Here is a 17861-nt window from a genome sequence, read left to right on the forward strand (position 1 = left end):
CAACTTTGGATTTTCCAAGAAGCACAGTTCCTCATAAGTGCATATGAAGCCAAATGACGTTTTGCTAAGAATCATCAACTGTTTCTTTGTGGAACAGGTTATAAACTAGACTGAAAAAAAGATTAGAAGAAAAGAGTAAAAAGTCATATTCCTCCCACCATAGTATTTGCTTGTGTTTTGAGTTTATTTAAATAAGGAGGCAATTCAAAATAGTATCCAGGCATTTGTCTAGCTGCTTAGCTAAAACAATTAGAACTACCTGGAGACTTTCTGTGGCCACCCATCAGTTTTCATTAATGACATGATTCTACTGACATAATTCGTCTGTGTGATAAGCAAATTCAATTTGTGCAAGGTAATAGTATCAAGAATCTCTTAGTCAACCAATTCTTTGTGTTAAACTGTGCGTAAAAATATGTTCCTTCTAGCTCTTAGGAAACAAAAAACAGAAACGTGTTCAGACCCAGACATGAGCACCACAAATACGTAGAAAGTAACACAGTGGGATTCAGGGACCCTTCCCGCAGGGCGTGGAGCGGCCTAAGACTGGCTGGGACTTGCATCCCTCGGGACTTGCAGCCCCCAGAGCGGTGCACCGCGGCTGCCACGCCCTTGCGCAGGGCCCCCACCCCCCGGCAGGTCCTGGCACAGCCACTGCCTTGGCAAGGCCCCGGGGCAGAACTCAAGAAAGCTACCAGGAAATCAGGAGTATTTTTGATGATATGAACTAACGCATCAACGTAAGTTAACATGCGCCTAACCAGAAAGCAAGTTCCAAACGACCTGTTTGACCCTCCACCCCCAGGCCAGCAACAGGCCCATCGTGCCTGCCCTGACTGCTGACTGCTGACGGTGACAGGTCCCGCGGCATCACTGTTACACGTGACATTATTACACACGTGTATTGCCGGGCCCGAGAGAGTTAAAAACTGCCATTAAACTACCTTACAAGTTTTCTTATTTATAATGATATTAAAACCAGACAGCTGCGTGAAATATGATGCGAAATCTACCTTGATCTGAAAGTGTCCATCTTAGGCCTAATTCCTAGAAAAGCTGCCACTGAGCACGTGAACCGCACACATCCTAAGGTCTGACAGCCGGTCACCACCAACCCGCAAAGCCCGTGGGCAGCCGGCGCCACGCAGCCTCCACGGCCCGGGCTTGTCCAGGTGTAATGTCTCTTTCGCCGCCTGCAATCCCAGCTGACTTTGAAGGCACAAAATAGGGTTTTAAAAGGAATGTTGCATATAAAACCACCCACAGATTCGGAATAAAACTGACAATGGCCATGCACAGCACTCCCGGTTCCCCGGGCAACGCAGACCCCTGCTGTGCGGAGGCAAGACTGCACAGCCCAGCTCGCGGTTTCACACAGAAGGTCGAAACATTCACACTTTACTGTGCAGCATCCCTCTCTTCTAAAAGCACATTGCAGCCTGCTTTGCTGGACTCTGGGCAGTGCGAAACAGCCCAAGAGAATGAAACAGACTTCACGTTTAACGTTTTTTGTTTTTTAAAAAAAAATGTTACTCACAAGAGCATGGAGGAAAATAAAGCCGCAGGAAGGCTCCTTACCTCTGCTGACGCAGCTGCCTTTGTCTCCGGCGAGGTCCTGTCAGCTTGGCCCTGTTAAAATAGAAAGTGCAGAAAGAATCCGTTTAGGTCCCAGGGCACATTGACAGTGAGCAACTGCGTTAGCCAGGACATCCTAATGCAACCATACTGACCAAGCCTGTGAACTTTTTGTTTCTAAACATTAACCTCCACATGATTCTAAATAATTGGAAGAGTTTCTCTAGCTTTCAGGAAGCCCTTTAGTGAAAACCTAAAGAAGAGAACTTGTGACTTTTGTGCAACTTTAGAATTCAGCCAAAGGAAGTGATGATGTGCCCATCAGCAACCTCAAAACTCAACCGAAAAAAAAAAGTCTCTTGTTTCAGCACCACCGGAACAATCTTTAACCATCGCGCTGCACTCATGGCTGCCGGAGCCAGGCAGGCGTTTCAAGGCAACTTCTCAACTCTCCATCCTATGGAAGACACTCACTCCAGGTTTTTAATCTGTAGATTTAGTTTTAATCTGCTCTATGCTAATACGTGTGTACTTAAAATTACAATCATGCTGAGTCACAGGGTTTGGGACCCAGAAACACATATGTCCGGCTTTCCTTTCTCCTTCCCAAGCCTCTTTTTGGCTAGAATGGTTTGGAGAAAGCCTGGAGATTTTATCCAGCAGCATGGTTTTAGCATCTTTGAGAACAGAAATGAATATCCTTATCCCAAGTGTTGCACACGTGATATTGCAGGGCCAAGTTTTCATTTTCTGTTTCATCCGTGATCTTTCCTCCTGCCATGTTTCTTTTCTGTCCTCTGTCCCTTGGCTTGTAGGCCCTAAATATAAGCTGAAGAAAGAGGCCAAAATGCAAGTCGATCTCCTTTGCCCCTACTAATAATCATGGTCCAAACATCAACAGAAGGAGGAGGGTCAGAATTGCCCCCACATGAAAGGAGAAGGCTGCTGTCCCCAGACAGTGTCACGCAGCTGTGGGCCTGCCCCTCCCAGCGCGTCAGAGGGGCCCAGAGGCTCCACCACGAGAGAAGCTGCCCCATAGGGTATTCCCAGCCCCCTACACCGCCGTCTCCCCACGGCCCCCCCATACCACCCGTCCCCCCTCACGACGCACCAGCTGTGGGTCATCTGCACTGTCTTTGCTTCCTGGACATTCTCCAGGGTCTGGGCCTGGGACAATCTAGGTGCTCATTGGAAACACGTGGGAGCTTCACAAATTCCCAGCCCAGATAAACTGAACCTCTGGGGCCAGAATCCTGGTACGTCAGCACTGGTAGTGTTTTCTAGGTCATTCTACGTGCAGTCAAGGTTGACAATCACTGCTCTGAGTGTTTCTTTGTCCTTGTTTCATATCCCCAACTAGATGGTAATTATTTAATGGCACGAACGCAGTTCCTAATCCTTGTTTTACTACTTGTGTTTGCAGCTTCGGTGCCAGCTTGCATTGCACTGGGCGTGTGTGGTGAACATACAGGGGGTCTCTACAGACAACACCCCTTCTTGGCGAACAGAACCCTCTTTCTGTGGGACACTAATCCCGTGTAATCCAGGAGAGAGTGGTTCTGCCTGAGACCCCTGGCACTGGGAGGGCACAGGGTCCAGGCCTGCTCCGAGATGGGTGTGACACCTAAAACAAAGGCCCGGCACAGGCCCCCGTGGAGCCATCAGCCCCTCTTGTCCGGGGGTGGCCAGCTGTGCAGATGACCCAAGTCTGGAGCTTTGCTTGCTTTACCCGGCAGATACGCCTTCCCGAGCACAAGGTCAAACAAGGGTGGAGAGAAACCCAGTGTCCTGCGGACAGCTCTGGGGCCTCTGCATCCAACCCATCAGAAACCGTCTCTTTTCAATTACATGAGTCAGTAAATGGCCAGTTTGCTTAAGACAGTTTGACTTGGTTTCTGTAATTGACAAGGATGGTGAGACCTGGCGCAACATGAGTGATGCTTCCATGGATAAACGCCTAGGAGCACGCAGGGAGCATCTCAAACGCGCCACAGTGTGTGCACTTGCCGTGGCCTTATCCGACTCCACGGCCACCCGCCGACCTGCCAGCCTGTCTGTGGGAAACACACATGGACAGTGCGCCTAACCTGGCCACCGCGAACCCCTGGGACTGGGCATGCAGGGTACGCGATGTGTGGGCCCCCTGAAAAACACAAGCCTTCCACATTCTCTCATTTAGAGTCACTGACCCTGGTTCACTCCCCATCTCCAGGACTCCCCACTTTGCAAACAACATTAAAGATAACCGTGAGTGAAACAGGGTATCGGAATGACCTAGAAATTAAATGATGAGCCCAATCCTCTTGCAGCCGCGCCTCCTTCAACCTCCCCCTCTTCTTACTCCCGGGGCCCACCCCCTCGGCACCGTGTGGTCGGCCTGCTGGGCCCACGGCCGGGCCACGCCTGGGTGGGTGGAGGGGGCTTTCAACTCCAGCCTGGGGATGAGTGCAAAGGACCCCCCTTCTCTCTCTCCTCCCCGGGAGCATCTGGATGAGGGGTGGGAGGGGGCAGGGGGTCTTGGGGACAGAAAGGAGGGGCCAGAGGCACACCCGAGCCCGGCTGCCCGGGACGCCCCCATGAGGGGCTTTCCACAAGGTGTCGGGGCCCCGCAGGAAATCCTGACTCCTGAATCCATCCACTGTCCCCTCCCTCTTCCCTGTTCACATCCTGTTCCATACCTGTGACCATGTCATTGTCAAAATATATTTAGCCTGGAAGGAAAATAGCAACCGTTGAGATGATTTAAAACACATTATATAACATCAACAATCGTACTCCAGGTGTGTTCCGTGAAGAGGAAACTCGTCAACTAACCAAGTACGTTGGTGGAAAATAAATGAAAATGGTAAAACAAATATTTTTGTGTTTTGTCTACTGGAATAAAATATCAAAAATTTTCAGACAAATGATGAAGAGCCAGTTAGGAAAAAAATATGGATTGAAAAGTTTTCAGTCTAGAAAGTGATCCCCTGTCGTGCAGCAAGCGTGAAAGACGAACTCTGTGGCTTTCGAGCCGCCTGGCGTCTCCCGCCGGGGTGGCCTCGTTACCTGAGGCTCGTGGGTCCTTCAGCATTGACTTTAGGTACCGCTGATGATCCCCCTTTATAAAGCAAAAGGGATCCGGCCGGCTGGCAGCGTCCCTGCCCACCGGGTGATGGGACCCCTTGAGGACGGAACATCATCCGCAGAAGACACGTTTATACAGGCACCGGCACACAGTTGCTGGAATCAGCAGAAGCTATTATTTCTAAATGACATTAGCACACAGCATTCTAGGAAAGCTGACACTTTCCAGGGGTGATGCTTGTCCCAGGGCTGCTGTGGTTGGTAACCAACAAATGCCCACGGCGCTGACATTCCTGGTCTTGGAGAAAGCAGTGGCTGTTCCCACCCTGCTCTGAACCTGCCCCAGCACCTGCTTCTAGACGGTCACAACAGCGTCCACACAGCCGGCCAGCATTTGTTCCTGACACTAGAACGTGGGCAAGTCACTGAACCACTCAGCCTCAGTTTCCCCAGTTGTACAACCGAGGTAAGACGGGGCCTGCCTTATACAGGGGTGGTGGGAGGGACAAATGAGCTGGTCCGTATTGGGCTGCCGGCACGCAGTGGCAGCCACCAAACGTCAGCATGGCCACAGTGCAGGGAAATGAAGGGGACACCCAAGTCACAGGCGCACCAGAGCCCCAGAGACAGCGCACCCTCCTCGGAGAGCCCCCGTGTCTGTCTGTGGTCTCGCAGAGCCTGCGCCTCGAGGGGCGGGAACAGATCTGGACTGTCCTTTATTTCCGGTCTGGCCCTGGCTTCCAGTGGCTTCCAGTGCACGAGGGGACAGCGAAAGGGAACAGCAGGTGGCACTGGAGAGATTTTCACACGGGACAAACGACCCGCCCTCCCTGTCTCTGTGGTTAGCATAATCTCATTCTATTTCTTATCCATAATCAGGCCGTATAATCAATTTTAAGATTCTGTCATTTCAAAATCATTTGGAAATTACCAGAATGGTTTATTTAAAATGCAGGGTTTACCTAGACTTTGGGGAGCAGTCTTGATGCTTAAATGTCTTTGACGGCTTTGATATGTACTTTGGGCCTTTCCTCCAAAACACACACCCACCCCCAGTCCCCGTGCACAGAGTCCAGAGGGCCCAGTGGTTTGTTTCTGGAAAGTGTCTGCAGTCCCTGTGGTCCTCGCCGGTGTCCCCAGTTCTTCCTCTTGACTTTGCACCACGGCCACCAGGTGTCAGCAGAGGACACAGCGAGAGGAAACCATGCCTGTACCGCCAGGGAGGCCCTGGGAACTTGTCATAAAAACAAAAGACACCTTTGTTTTCTTACTGTCCAACTGCTGTGCTCCTGGAGGAATGAAAGTGCTAACCTCGCCCAGCGCCAAACGGGAGGAAGGTGGGCTTGTTTTCCATGACCCCCACGGCCCGTCTGGCCCCCTCAGTGCTCTCCATCCAGCAGTATCCGGATTTTTGTTACTCGGAAGGGTTCGATACTTGATGCTGTGGCATCAGCCAAGAAATCGTCTCTCTTCAGCATTTGCTGGCTTGGGGATTGTAGCCTGTGAGTCTTTTCTAGATAAACGTAGTTAATACACACAAGGATGCTCCGGCGATGCGCACACGGCACGTCCTCGCTCCTGGGATCCCCTGCCTGGGGCTGGGACCTGGGGCAGGGCACGGGGGGACCACTCCACCGAGGGGGTCGTCTCCTGGGGCTGGGGGCGCCCCTGTGCGGTCAGGAGGGCAAGCCGACCAGCGAGGGGGGTCAGAACCAGGTGAGGGTGGAGAGCACTAGCTCTACCTGGGCACCCAGAGGATGGCCGCGGGGGCGCCCCCCGCTGTGCGCCTCACCCCAGAGCCAAGTGGAGACCAAGAGGGGGTTTCTGGGCTCCAGCCCGGCCTCTGGGGCAGGTCCCCGATCAAATACTTGGAGGAAGAACAGCTCCGGGGACTTCCACTTCCAGCAAGGCAGCCGGACGTTGCCTGAGCACCATCCCACCTGCCCACTTAGAAGGGACAGATAAACAAAGCCAAAAAAGGAGTTAAAAGAGCAGCTGAGTTGTAAGAAAGAGGGTAAACCCACAGGCCCCAGACTGAGAGGGGCTGAAAGAGGGAGAATTGAGCCCCCGGACCGACACCGAGACTGTCCTGGGGGCTTCCGTGTCTGTAATGCGCAGGTTTCGGTTATTTGTTTTGTGTTTTATTTTTTGTTTGGTTTTTAATTTTTTATTGAGGTGAGTTTCACCTAACGTAAAATTTACCATTTTAAAGTGAATAATTAAGTGGCATTTGGTACGTCTGTGATGTTGTGTTATCACCTGGTTCCAGCACATTCCAATCGCCCCCTACCACGCAGCGGGCGCTCGCAGCCCTCCCGCAGCCCCGGCCGCCTCCTGCGCTCCGTCTCCGCATTTGCCTGTTCCGGCATTTCGCACGGTGCGTCCACCGCACGGGGTCTCTGCGGCCGCCTCCTGCCCTCAGCGCGGTGCGTCCAGGGCTCTTCCCCGTGGCAGCCTGTGCGGGAGCTCCTTTCCTCCCTGTGGCCGGACAGCATCGCCTCGTTCGTGCAAACCGCGGTTTGTTTCCCGTTCATGCACCGGTGGGCGTCTGCGCTGTTTCCGCCCGTTGGCTGCTGCGAATGGCGCCGCTGGAGACGTGTGCACGTTTCTGCCTGGGCACCTGTCTTCTCTTGGGGACACACCTAGGGGTGGGCCACCCGGTGCCTTCTCTTGTGCTTGTTGGCCATCTGTCTGTCTTCTTTGAAGAAACGTCTGTTGAAGTGCTTTGCCCATTTTAACTGGGCTGTGTGTCTTTTTGGTGTTCAAGCTCTGGTCTGAACACCCAGGTAGCTACAGGGAAGGAGAACGGGCCCTGCCAGGTGAGGAGTTGGGGCCGAGGTGGCTGCAGGCGGCTGCGCAGGGAGCGGAAGGCCGACAGTCCACTGACCAGCTAAGGGGCGAGGAAGGAAATGTGTGTAGCTTGTCCTGGGCGCAGGTTAAATATATATATATATATCTTTTAAGTCCTCCCTGATAATGGAAAATGCCAAGCCTGTGCCTTCCAGGAGTGTGGCTGTGAATTTGCAATGACAGGATGGTACCAATCGAAGTTTAACATGACAGTTGGTCTCCTGCCAGGAATACATCGAGTCACAAACACAGAGCTCTGCTGGAGGGCCACTGCCCCAAACTAGGCCACACGGAGCACAGAGAAGGAGCAAGGTCCCCACAGCACGCACAACCCCCCGTTTCCAGACCCCCAGGCAACAGCCCACCTGCGCAAGAGACCGTAGGCAACAGGAAAGCAAGATCTGAGGCAAGGATTTCAGATAACAGAATAACAGTATTGAAGAGAATATAAAATAATTGTTTTTAAAAATTATAAAATCGTAAAGTACATAGTAAAAGATATAAATGTAAACAAGTTGGAAAGAATAAAATGAAACTGTTATGGTTCACAGGTAACATAGTTCTCTACAGAGTCCGAGGGAACATTCAGAGAATTAGTTGATTCTAATGAGGGGGGTGGGAAGGTTACTGCACACAAGAGCAGTGTCACGAGTAAACACGCTCTCACACCCCAGCAGCAAATGATTTAAAGTGAGCGTTTGCAATTGAGAAAGAGAAAGAGAGAGAGAGAGAAGGGGGGAGAGACACAGAGAGAGAGAGAGGGAGGGAGGGGACAGAGAGACAAAGAGAAGAAAAGAAAAGAAACCTGTAAGATATAAGAGATAAATCTAACAAAAATGTGTAAGGTCTTTACAGAAAAGATAATAAACTTTTTTGAAAGAACTAAAAGAAGACCAAAATAAATGAGGACAAATATATTCAAGAATGGAAATCTTAATATGGTAAAAATGTCAATTTCCCCAAAATCAATCCATCAATTGAATTTAATTAAATCATAATCCAAAAAAGATTTTTTTCTTGAATTTAATTGAAAGTGTTTTGAAGGTTGAAGAATAGCCAGCACCATTTTAAAGAAGGGAGCATCAGAGACACACCCGCCGGAGAGATACCAGCACTCACCCCCACACCGGGGAAACTGAGTCTGTGCGGCGCAGCGGAGCTGGAGCCCGGGGGGCAGAGGCCGCCTCAGGGGACGTCACCAGCTGATCAACTACTCAGCCTCATACGGTACAGAGAGATAAATGCAAGGCGTGTTAAAGGCCAAACTGTGAAAGCCAAACTACAAGTTTTAAAAGGACATGCAGGAGATTATGTCAGTTTCTTTCTTTTTAACCTGTGCTACTAAAATAATTTTTCAAATAACTCAAAAAGCCATACATCATTTTTTTTAAAAAAAAAAAAAATCAATAGATTTGACTGCATTTAAATTAAAAAACATTTTTCTGGACAAAAGAGACCACAAAGTCAAAATAGGCCACATGCCAGAAGATTAGGCTGTGACCCGAGTAACTGAAAAAGGAAGCGTCAGAGACCGATTGAGACGGCCTCGCGCTAGTGAGTCGCGCTCACACCCGCCATGCATGTGTTCTCGCGGACACACTGCAAGGCTCACAGCGGGGCCAGCGGGGATGAGAACGGGGGCAAACCGGACCCTGACGCATTACACAGAGTTCACTGACGCTCTGACACGCCCACGGTCCGACCCCTCAGGAGAGCAAGCTGTCGACAGCAGGTCCGTTTGACAGCGCCCACATCGCGGGGCCCACCCGCCTCACTTTTAAGTGTCCAGACCAGCAGAATAACGCCAGCACATGTTCACGGGGCACAGGGCCAGGTCTTCCACTGGCACGGCTGAAGAGATCAGAAAAGTTCAAACAGCCTAACTGTTCCTTGTTAGCCAGTGGAAAAACAAACCGAGGCATTTTCCATCCAGTGAAATACTGCACAGCACTCCAGGCGGGCGAACGAGAGCTACACAATCAACAAGAATAAATCCCAGAAGTATCACAAGGGGGTGTTTTAAAAGTAAGCTTTAAAACCAAAGAGGCTACAATTCCATGCAGTAAAAATGTCAAACAAACCTATAATTCATAGGTCCAGACTGTTATGGACTGAATTGTGTCCTCGAAACTCCTATGTCGAAGCCCTAAGCCCTGGTACGTCTGCATGTGACTGTCTTTGGAGATAGGACAGGACACGCAGAGGTGATCACGCTAACGAAGCCATCAGGGTGGGTGCTCATCCAACACCACTGGTGTCATCTAAGTGGAGACTGACAGGCTTCAGAAGAACCCGACCCTGCCAGCACCTGGGCCTGGGGCTTCACCCAGGTCAGCAGGTGCACCTGGAGGGGCTGAGCAGGAGAGCAAACGCTCACTCGGGTTGGGCAGGTGCACCTGGAGGGGCTGAGCAGGAGCAAGGACTCACTCAGGTCAGGCAGGTGCACCTGGAGGGGCTGAGCAGGAGCAAGGACTCACTCAGGTCAGGCAGGTGCACCTGGAGGGGCTGAGCAGGAGCAAGGACTCACTCAGGTCAGGCAGGTGCACCTGGAGGGGCTGAGCAGGAGAGCAAACGCTCCCTCGGGTTGGGCAGGTACATGGTAAACAGGCCCAGCTGCAAAGGAGGAGGGTGAACAAAACAGGACAAAATGCCTTCCTGAGGACAGGTAACCGAGCAGCAGGTGTGGGATGGCATCTGAGAAATGGAGCTGGGAGTGGAGCCATGAGCCAGGGCTGGGCAGATGGAGCAGCAGGCAGTTCAGGGAGTCCAGAGTGAGGTCCCCCTGGGAGCTAAGCATGGGCAGGGTGTCCCGGGCGCTCCGTTATCCACACTTTGCGTGGCTGTCCTGTGCACAGTAGGGTGTTTAGCAGCATCCCTGGCCGTGACCCTCTAGATGCCAGGAGCAGGTACTCCAGAACTCCCAAGTTATGACAACCAAAATCATCTCTAGATATTGCTAAATGTCCCATCAAGGGGCAAATCTGCCCTTGGCTGAGAACCAATTGAGTCTTTAGGAGCAGAACTCCGGCCTGTCGGGCATCCGGCGGGTCCTGAAGGCTGAGGACTGGGGTCTGGGAGACACATGCACGCCCCTGCTGTTGGACACAGTCTTGGCTGCGTTCTCAGGACGGCTCGGAGCCCACCCACCATAGCGGCAGCGCAAGGTTAGGGCCAGCGGAGAACGTGAGGCAGCTCTGAGGCCTGGTTTGCTCAGAGAGGCCCCTGAAGTCCCCTCGGCACACGCAGCACTGCTCCAAAGCCAGCAGCTGCAGGTCAGAGGCGGACGGCTGCAGTGCGCCTGCGGGGACGCTGCCACCAGGGCCGTGCTGGGGCGTCCCTGACATCGGAACCGTCTTCCCAGCCCAGCCCAGCCTGCGCACGACATAACCAGGAAGCCCGTGCAGGGACAGAGGTGAACAGGATTGTACCTGTTCATAACTTCACACTGCACATGTGCTCAGCAGGGTGCTCTTCCCTCTGCCCCAGAAGCGACATCTAGGCCACCCAGGGCCTGTCTACTCTCCCTCAGCCAATCCCAGTCCTCCGGTCCCCGGGATGGTTAATTTACATGGCCGCTTGCTGGGCTGTCCGGTCAAACACGGGTCTAGATGTTGCCGTGAGGCATTTTTAGGTGGGACTAACATTGAAATCAGTAGATGTGGGGAAAGCAGGCTACCTTCGTACTGTGAGGGGGCCTCGTCCAGGCAGGCGAAGGTGCTAAGGGAAGAGGCCGCGCTCCCCAGAGAGGAAGGAATCCTGCGCCCGGACAGCGCCTGCACTAAACCATCAGCCCCTGCTGGACCGGCCAGCGGCGGGGCCCGAGGATTTAGACTTGCCGGCCCAGCTGCGTGAGCCAATGCTTTCAGTAAACCTCTGTCTGTGCAGCTAGGCAGACACAGACATAAACAGACGGCTGTAGATAAGTGCACACATGGACATGTGTATCGATATCCGTCTAGCTATCGGCATCACACTGGTCCCCGGTTAGACAACCCCTGTCACTTGCAAAGCTCCTCCTTCTGAAATGAGAGGAGCCCCCAGTTCTCGATTTAAGCCCCTGCCTGCCTTGGGCCTTGTCCTGAGAGCTGGAGGGACTGGACACTTCTCTGGGTCCCGCCATGTGTCACCACCCGCTGGCTGCCATCACTCAGGTCTGTGGGCCTCAGTTTCCCTCCCCCAGGTCGGTGGATCCAGGTGTGGAAAGACGTGTCTGAGATGGGAATTACTGGCTCTTGTGTTTTATGGGAGCTATTGCTCTTTTCTTCTACTTACTCGAGGGTTTATTATTTCTAAAGTAATTCATTTCCATAGACTACGTCCCAGAAAACATCTGAAAAATAGCAACCGAGCCCAATGCTTGCTAGGCACCAGGCAGGACGCTACTCCGAGAAATGCAAATCCCATTTTTCAGATGATGAAACTGAAAGGGGCGGCCTTGCAAACTCACAGGGAAACACCTCATCCCGCAACCTCCTAGGAACAGTTAAAGATCAGTCCCGTGAGTTCCCCACCAACAGCACCCCCGGGAGTTCTGTTTCGCACTACTTCTGAAGAGAGCTGAACGGAGGGAAAAGAGATAGAAATCTTTCTCTTTAACATTGTTTTCTTTTTGGAATCTGCCTTTACGGAGTTCCCGAGTAGACAGCAGGAGAATGAGCTGCAGCCTCCACCGCTTCTCCAGGGCAGAGTCGCCTCTCCTGCGATGACCCCTCCTCCAAGGAAGGGCAGGAAACCGAGCCTCGGACTTTGGCCACTTTGGCGTCTGCCACCACATTTGAGCATCACCATTTTTCCCTCTTCGTCCCCCTTCAAGTCAGGAGCTGCTTGGCCTCAGGGCTGGCTCCCTCTCCTGGTTTGAGACTCACGCAGTCTCCCTGCTCTCTCCCCTACCGCCCTCTCTCTTTCACTCCCGCACTCTCTCTCCCCTAAGAAGATAAAATAAACTGTTTTTACTTTCATATATCATCATCTCTGCGTGAACCTACTGGACTTTTCACCCAAACAGGCACGAAGCCTGGACGAGGTTGGATAATTGTCGCAAAGTCACGCAGCTCATGGTCGTACAGCCGGCGTTTAAACTCAGAGTTAGCCGATTCCAAAGCCTTTCCTCTTAAGCACTATAATTTGCTTCCGAGAATTTTGTTTCTTTAAAGCACTTATGGTTTTACTACATCGATCTGGTTTATATGAGACTTCAGTCACTCAAATATATTTTTAGGACATGTAAGTATAAAGACAATATATTGCCAACAAGAATTGTACATTTTGTCCCTTTTGTTCTAGGAGGTCAATAATAAAATCTAACAAAATGATAATAAAAATAGCAGAGAATAATAAGCACATAAAACTTGGCCTTATTTTCTTTTTTAACTCAAAGGTCAAAGGGGTTTTGGCAAATGTGGCCAGAAAACCACATAATTCAGTGATCCTTTCTGAATAATCACAGATGGGTATTTTTTGTTATCCGAGAAAACTGAGGCAGGAGGTGTGATTCCTCCGATCCCTTTCCAGCAGGAGCTGGTATCGCTGTTAATTTTGAGTCCTCCTGTGGTGAATGACACCTGTTTCTCTTGCTAGTCGTCACAGAGCTGGACTAGATACAAATGCAAGAGTGGCCCAGCTCAGCCAGCCCAGATGTTAAACAGATTACTTTTTAAAAATGCACTTGTCTAATGAGCCCTAATTCAAAATAAGGACCTTAAGGACGAGGACTTACAGATGATGGCGTTGGCAGTGACGAACAGACCAGGTAACAACAGAGCCACGGAGGGTAATGGCGGTGGGTGTGGCCACGAGAACCGAAGCCAACGGCACTTGTTATTAAAGAAGAGACAACAAAATCATTTGTGAATGACAATGCAGTGGGAAAAGTTATCCCGATTATATCAGCGGAAACTTGTACGTGGTGGGGAGTGGTATGAAAGGAAGAATGTGAAAGAATTCTTTTTTCTAATGTATTTCAAACAGTACTAGGTTAATGGATATTAGCATTTTATAGTAGTATACATAAAAATGCTAAAATTATGGTTTAAAAAGATGCATACTTTCCACATCACAGAAGAAAATGCTAAAAAAAAAAGTCATCCCTATAGTAAAAGAGAAGAAAACAGAAATAAATTATACCACGTTAAATTTCTAGCAATTGTGTTCTAAGTCATAAGTAGTTCAGTTCAGGACCCTTCTGCTTCATTTTGGTTCTTTTTATCAATCAGCTGAAAGATAACGTAATTCGGGTGCACATTCTGCTCAGCACGGCCACGAGGGGGCAGAAGAGAGCAGCCCGAGACGCCCAGCCCTGCGCGAGCCGGTTGGTGGGACCCGCCCGCCCGGGCTCCCGCCCCCGCGATGCTGCCTGCAGGCTTCCCAACCCCCCCAGCAACTCAGGCCAAGGATTACAACGCTCTTCCTAAATCAGGCCTAAAAATATTACTTACTTACAAGATGTAGAATAAGCATGTTTATGTAAAAATATCCAAATTCTTTGCCTGAATAACTTCTAGGAGTTTATCCCAAAATAAAGGCCGATGCCTGTGGATGTTTATCACAGTGCTTTTTATGATGGCGAATAATTGAAAATTTACCCAAATATTCAACGATAGAAGACTGTACTAAAAAATTATGGTACAGCTATAGGATGAAAAACTCGAGAGTTGTTAAAAATCTTGTTAAAAGATTTAAGAATTTTGGGAAGGGAATATTGATAAAAATATGATTCAATACTGGTGAGTTATATAAATTGTGGTGGTGTAAATATAGAAACATAGATACGATTGTAGATAAAGACATAGGTATAGATGTCTGAGGACAGACACGGAGGTCGAAATGCTCAGGAAAAAAGCTGTGACATGAAAAATAAACCCACTGTTAAGCGACGGTCTCTGCTTTGTTACATTTAAGGTGACTTTAAATGTTTATTTATATTTTTCTATATTTTCTTATTTGCTATATAACATACTGTGTTTCCTTTAAATTCGGTGGAAAAAAGAAATATACATTATGTATATTTATAAAGGAAAAACTAAACCCTCTTTGGCCTGTCAGTGTCTTAAAATCATGAAGCCAGCCCCGTTTGGGATACACGGAAGCTGATAGTTGAAAGGAATCTGCAAATCTCAGCTGTATTTTTATTTGTTTTGCTGTTCTATCAAAGCTATCTTATTATAATAGGAAAAAATAAGAAAAATGTAGTCTTTAAATCAAAAGAACGGATGTGCACACAATTGCTTTTACTCCAAAAGCTGACAAGGCATTGAAACTGGTTCCAGAGGGCAGCTGAATGTGACCCTGTGGCTATAAGGAGCTACTGCCCCCAAATGATGACCCCTTCTCCCTGAACCCCCCTTTCTGCTGCACAAAACCCCATCCCTCCAGCTCTAAGCCCCTCTGGACTTTTCTAGATATCACTTTCCTCGTATAAGGCAGGAGGTCATCGCAGGAGGCTGTCCAGGTGCCCCGAGCTCACCAAGCTCACCGAGCTCAATAATGAGGACCCTTCAGGGACAAAGGCAGAGCCCTCCCCGCAGGACCTCCGTGTCCCCAGCTGGCCCCAGGGTGCAGCACGGGCAAAGTTGGGCGCAGCGTGTGAGCTCTGCAGGGGGACTCGTCACACCAGGGGGAGTCAGGGCGGGTTTCCCACGAGCAGTGGTGCTGCAGCCTGGACTGCACACTGGAGGGGACGGTGCTCTGGGCAGAGGGAGCAAGACGTGCCCAGGCTGTGGGCTGAGTCTCGTCCTGTGGACTAGGAGTCAGGGAAGGGGTGGGGTCTGGGGACAGTGCCTGGCTGCCGTGGGGACCCACCCCAGAGCCAGTACAAAGATTATTTTAAACTGAAGGCATCTGAGAGTCGACAGAGACAGAAAGTCATCTTCTCAGAGCCTCCCTTACCCGACCCAAAGCAGAAACTTCTGGGATACGAGGACTGCCAGAAATTCCCTCTGGGGCCCCTTCTATTCCTAGGGGAGAGACTGAAAGGAAGGAGACCCCGAACCCCCTCTCTGGGAGATTCCGCAGCCCTGAACAAGATGGAAAGACCCCTCGTGTCTGCGTGGGCAAACATCACCACAGACTTCCTCGTCTTCCTAAAAATCTCGCTTGTCTTCCCTAAAGAAACCTACTTGTTCTCCCCATAGCAGCCTTTCCTCCCGCCGCCTTACCCAGCCGAGTGAGGTATATAAACCCCGTTCTAACCATTGCTTTGAGTTACTCATAACTGAACACTCTGAGTGTGCGCATCTTGCACACGTCAATAAACCTTCTCTTGCTAATCTGGCTCTGGTCAGTTTAATTTACAGACCCCTGAGACTGAACCTAAGACCGTGGAGGGCAGTTTCCCCCTCTGTCCCGCATGCCATTGCCCAGGGCACTTGGGGCGGCTCACAGAGGGTGGGTCTCGGGCCCAGGCCGCCGTCGCAGCCCTGTTAGCTGGTCTGAGCGCGGCTGAGGGTGAGGGCAGAACCACCCACCAGCTGGAAAAAATCAGTTTCTCTGGTCACAGGTCCTGTTACTGCGTCCCTGTGCCCCTTCATCAGACACACCTGGGTCCCAGGCGCAGGAGTCTCTCTGCACCCTGAGGGGAACATTTTGGAGGACAATGGAGGCAGGGTACAGCTCACAGAAGATGTGAATGCCTTTTACGGAGATTAAGTTATTTCCTAAAAGTTTGTTTCTTTTAATCAGTGGCCCCACATGCAGTTGACCTTTGACCACGTGGGGCTTGGGGCACGGACCCTCTGTGCAGTGACAAACCCATGTGTAACTGCCCAAAACCTTAACCACCGACAGCCCCCTGGGGACCAGAGCCCTGGCTCACCGGCAGCCCCGGCCCCAGGTGTGTGTGTCGCATGCCTCCTGTGCCGTTTTCTGATACACAGTTAGCAGCGGGGAGAAAAGGCCATTGAAATCATAAGGAAAGAAAACGTAGCTGCTCTTCATTAAGTGGAAGCGGATCCCCACAAAGGTCTTCACCCTGGTCCCCTGCAGCCGAGTCGGCCGGGAGGAGGAGGGTGGTGGGGCTCGCTGTGTCGGGGTGGCGGGCGGAAGAAACCCCCCCCATCCGTCAGTGGCCCCATGCAGTTCTCACCCGCGCTGTTCTCACCCGCGCGGTTCTCACCCGCGCTGTTCTCACCCGCGCGGTTCTCACCCGGGCGGTTCTCACCCGCCCTGTTCTCACCCGGGCGGTTCTCACCCGGGCTGTTCTCACCCGCGCTGTTCTCACCCGCGCGGTTCTCACCCGGGCTGTTCTCACCCGGGCTGTTCTCACCCGGGCGGTTCTCACCCGCGCTGTTCTCACCCGGGCGGTTCTCACCCGGGCAGTTCTCACCCGAGCGGTTCTCACCCGTGCAGTTCTCACCCGTGCTGTTCAAGGGTTGACGCTAATTATGATTTTATCTCGGAAAACGATGCCGACACGGGCGGCTCTTGCAGGAGAGTCAGCACGGAGGTGACCGACAGGTGCCACCGCCTGGTGGAGCGGGACTGCCGCTGGAGCTCAGGCAGCGCTGGCGAGGAGGGGAAGGGGCAAGAGAGGTCTTGGAGGTCAAAGAATCAAGACTGGACAACCGGAGGGCGTGGGGCCAAAGTCAAGAGGGTGGCGGGAACTCCCGAGGTGTCCCGTGGTGAGAGGAGGGAAGGGAAGCAGCGCCGAAGGGTCCCTGGCACCGCGGCTCCCGCGCGCCAGGCTGCGGGACGCCGGCAGAGATCAACCACTGGGGAAGCGGGATTTTGGGTTATCTGTACGTTTCCAATCAGCCGCTTCTCCGACTTTATCTCACGGTCACTAAAACCGCTGTAACACTGAACTCTGCAATCTGCTTGTGAGTTTTCCAGAGCGCCGTTCCGCGGCCGGCCGTGTTCACCCCGTTCGCACCCCACGCGGAGCGCACGGCCCAGCGCGCGAGGACTCAGAGGTGGCTCCAACGTGCGGACGCTACCGGGAACACCTGGGACGACAGGTGGCGGGACGTTTGCATGGGCCCTAACTGCGCGAAGCAGGCAACTCTGCGTCAACACTCACTGCTACGATGCTGGTCAGCACCAGAAGCAGCGTATGTGGGCGAAACTCACCGGAGTCCCGGTGCCAAATGAGGGTGTGGTGGCGCTTCCCAGCATGACCCCCCACAGCACCTCTGCACATCTGGGCGCCCACCGTGCCTGGCTGTCTTGGGGGGGCTGCGCGTGGACCCCTACTGGGCCCTGCCTGCAGCTGGGGGGAGACAGTGGTCTTCAGACGGGGGTGAGTGTGTACGCAAAGTCCTCCTAAGGGGACCGGCGCGGATATCGGAAAGCGATTGTTAATAGTTTCCAGACCCTCAACTCTGTCCTAAGAGTGATCTGCCTGGGGACTCCGGCCAAGTCCCCTCCGTCCCTCCCTC

At 51.8% G+C, this 17861-nt stretch overlaps 1 protein-coding gene across 1 annotated transcript in view; it reads right to left on the bottom strand.

Moving 5' to 3' along the window:
* The window catches only part of RPS6KA2 (ribosomal protein S6 kinase A2), a 291657-nt gene that overhangs the window by 224264 nt on the left and 49532 nt on the right, over positions 1-17861 (bottom strand). The window contains exon 3 of the mRNA XM_069487777.1: positions 1579-1629. Coding sequence (XP_069343878.1) covers positions 1579-1629 — 51 coding nt within the window. The remainder of the gene's footprint in view (positions 1-1578; positions 1630-17861) is intronic.

Source organism: Eulemur rufifrons, chromosome 15, assembly GCF_041146395.1.
Source record: "Eulemur rufifrons isolate Redbay chromosome 15, OSU_ERuf_1, whole genome shotgun sequence".
In the NCBI taxonomy this organism is placed as follows: Eukaryota; Metazoa; Chordata; class Mammalia; order Primates; family Lemuridae; genus Eulemur; species Eulemur rufifrons.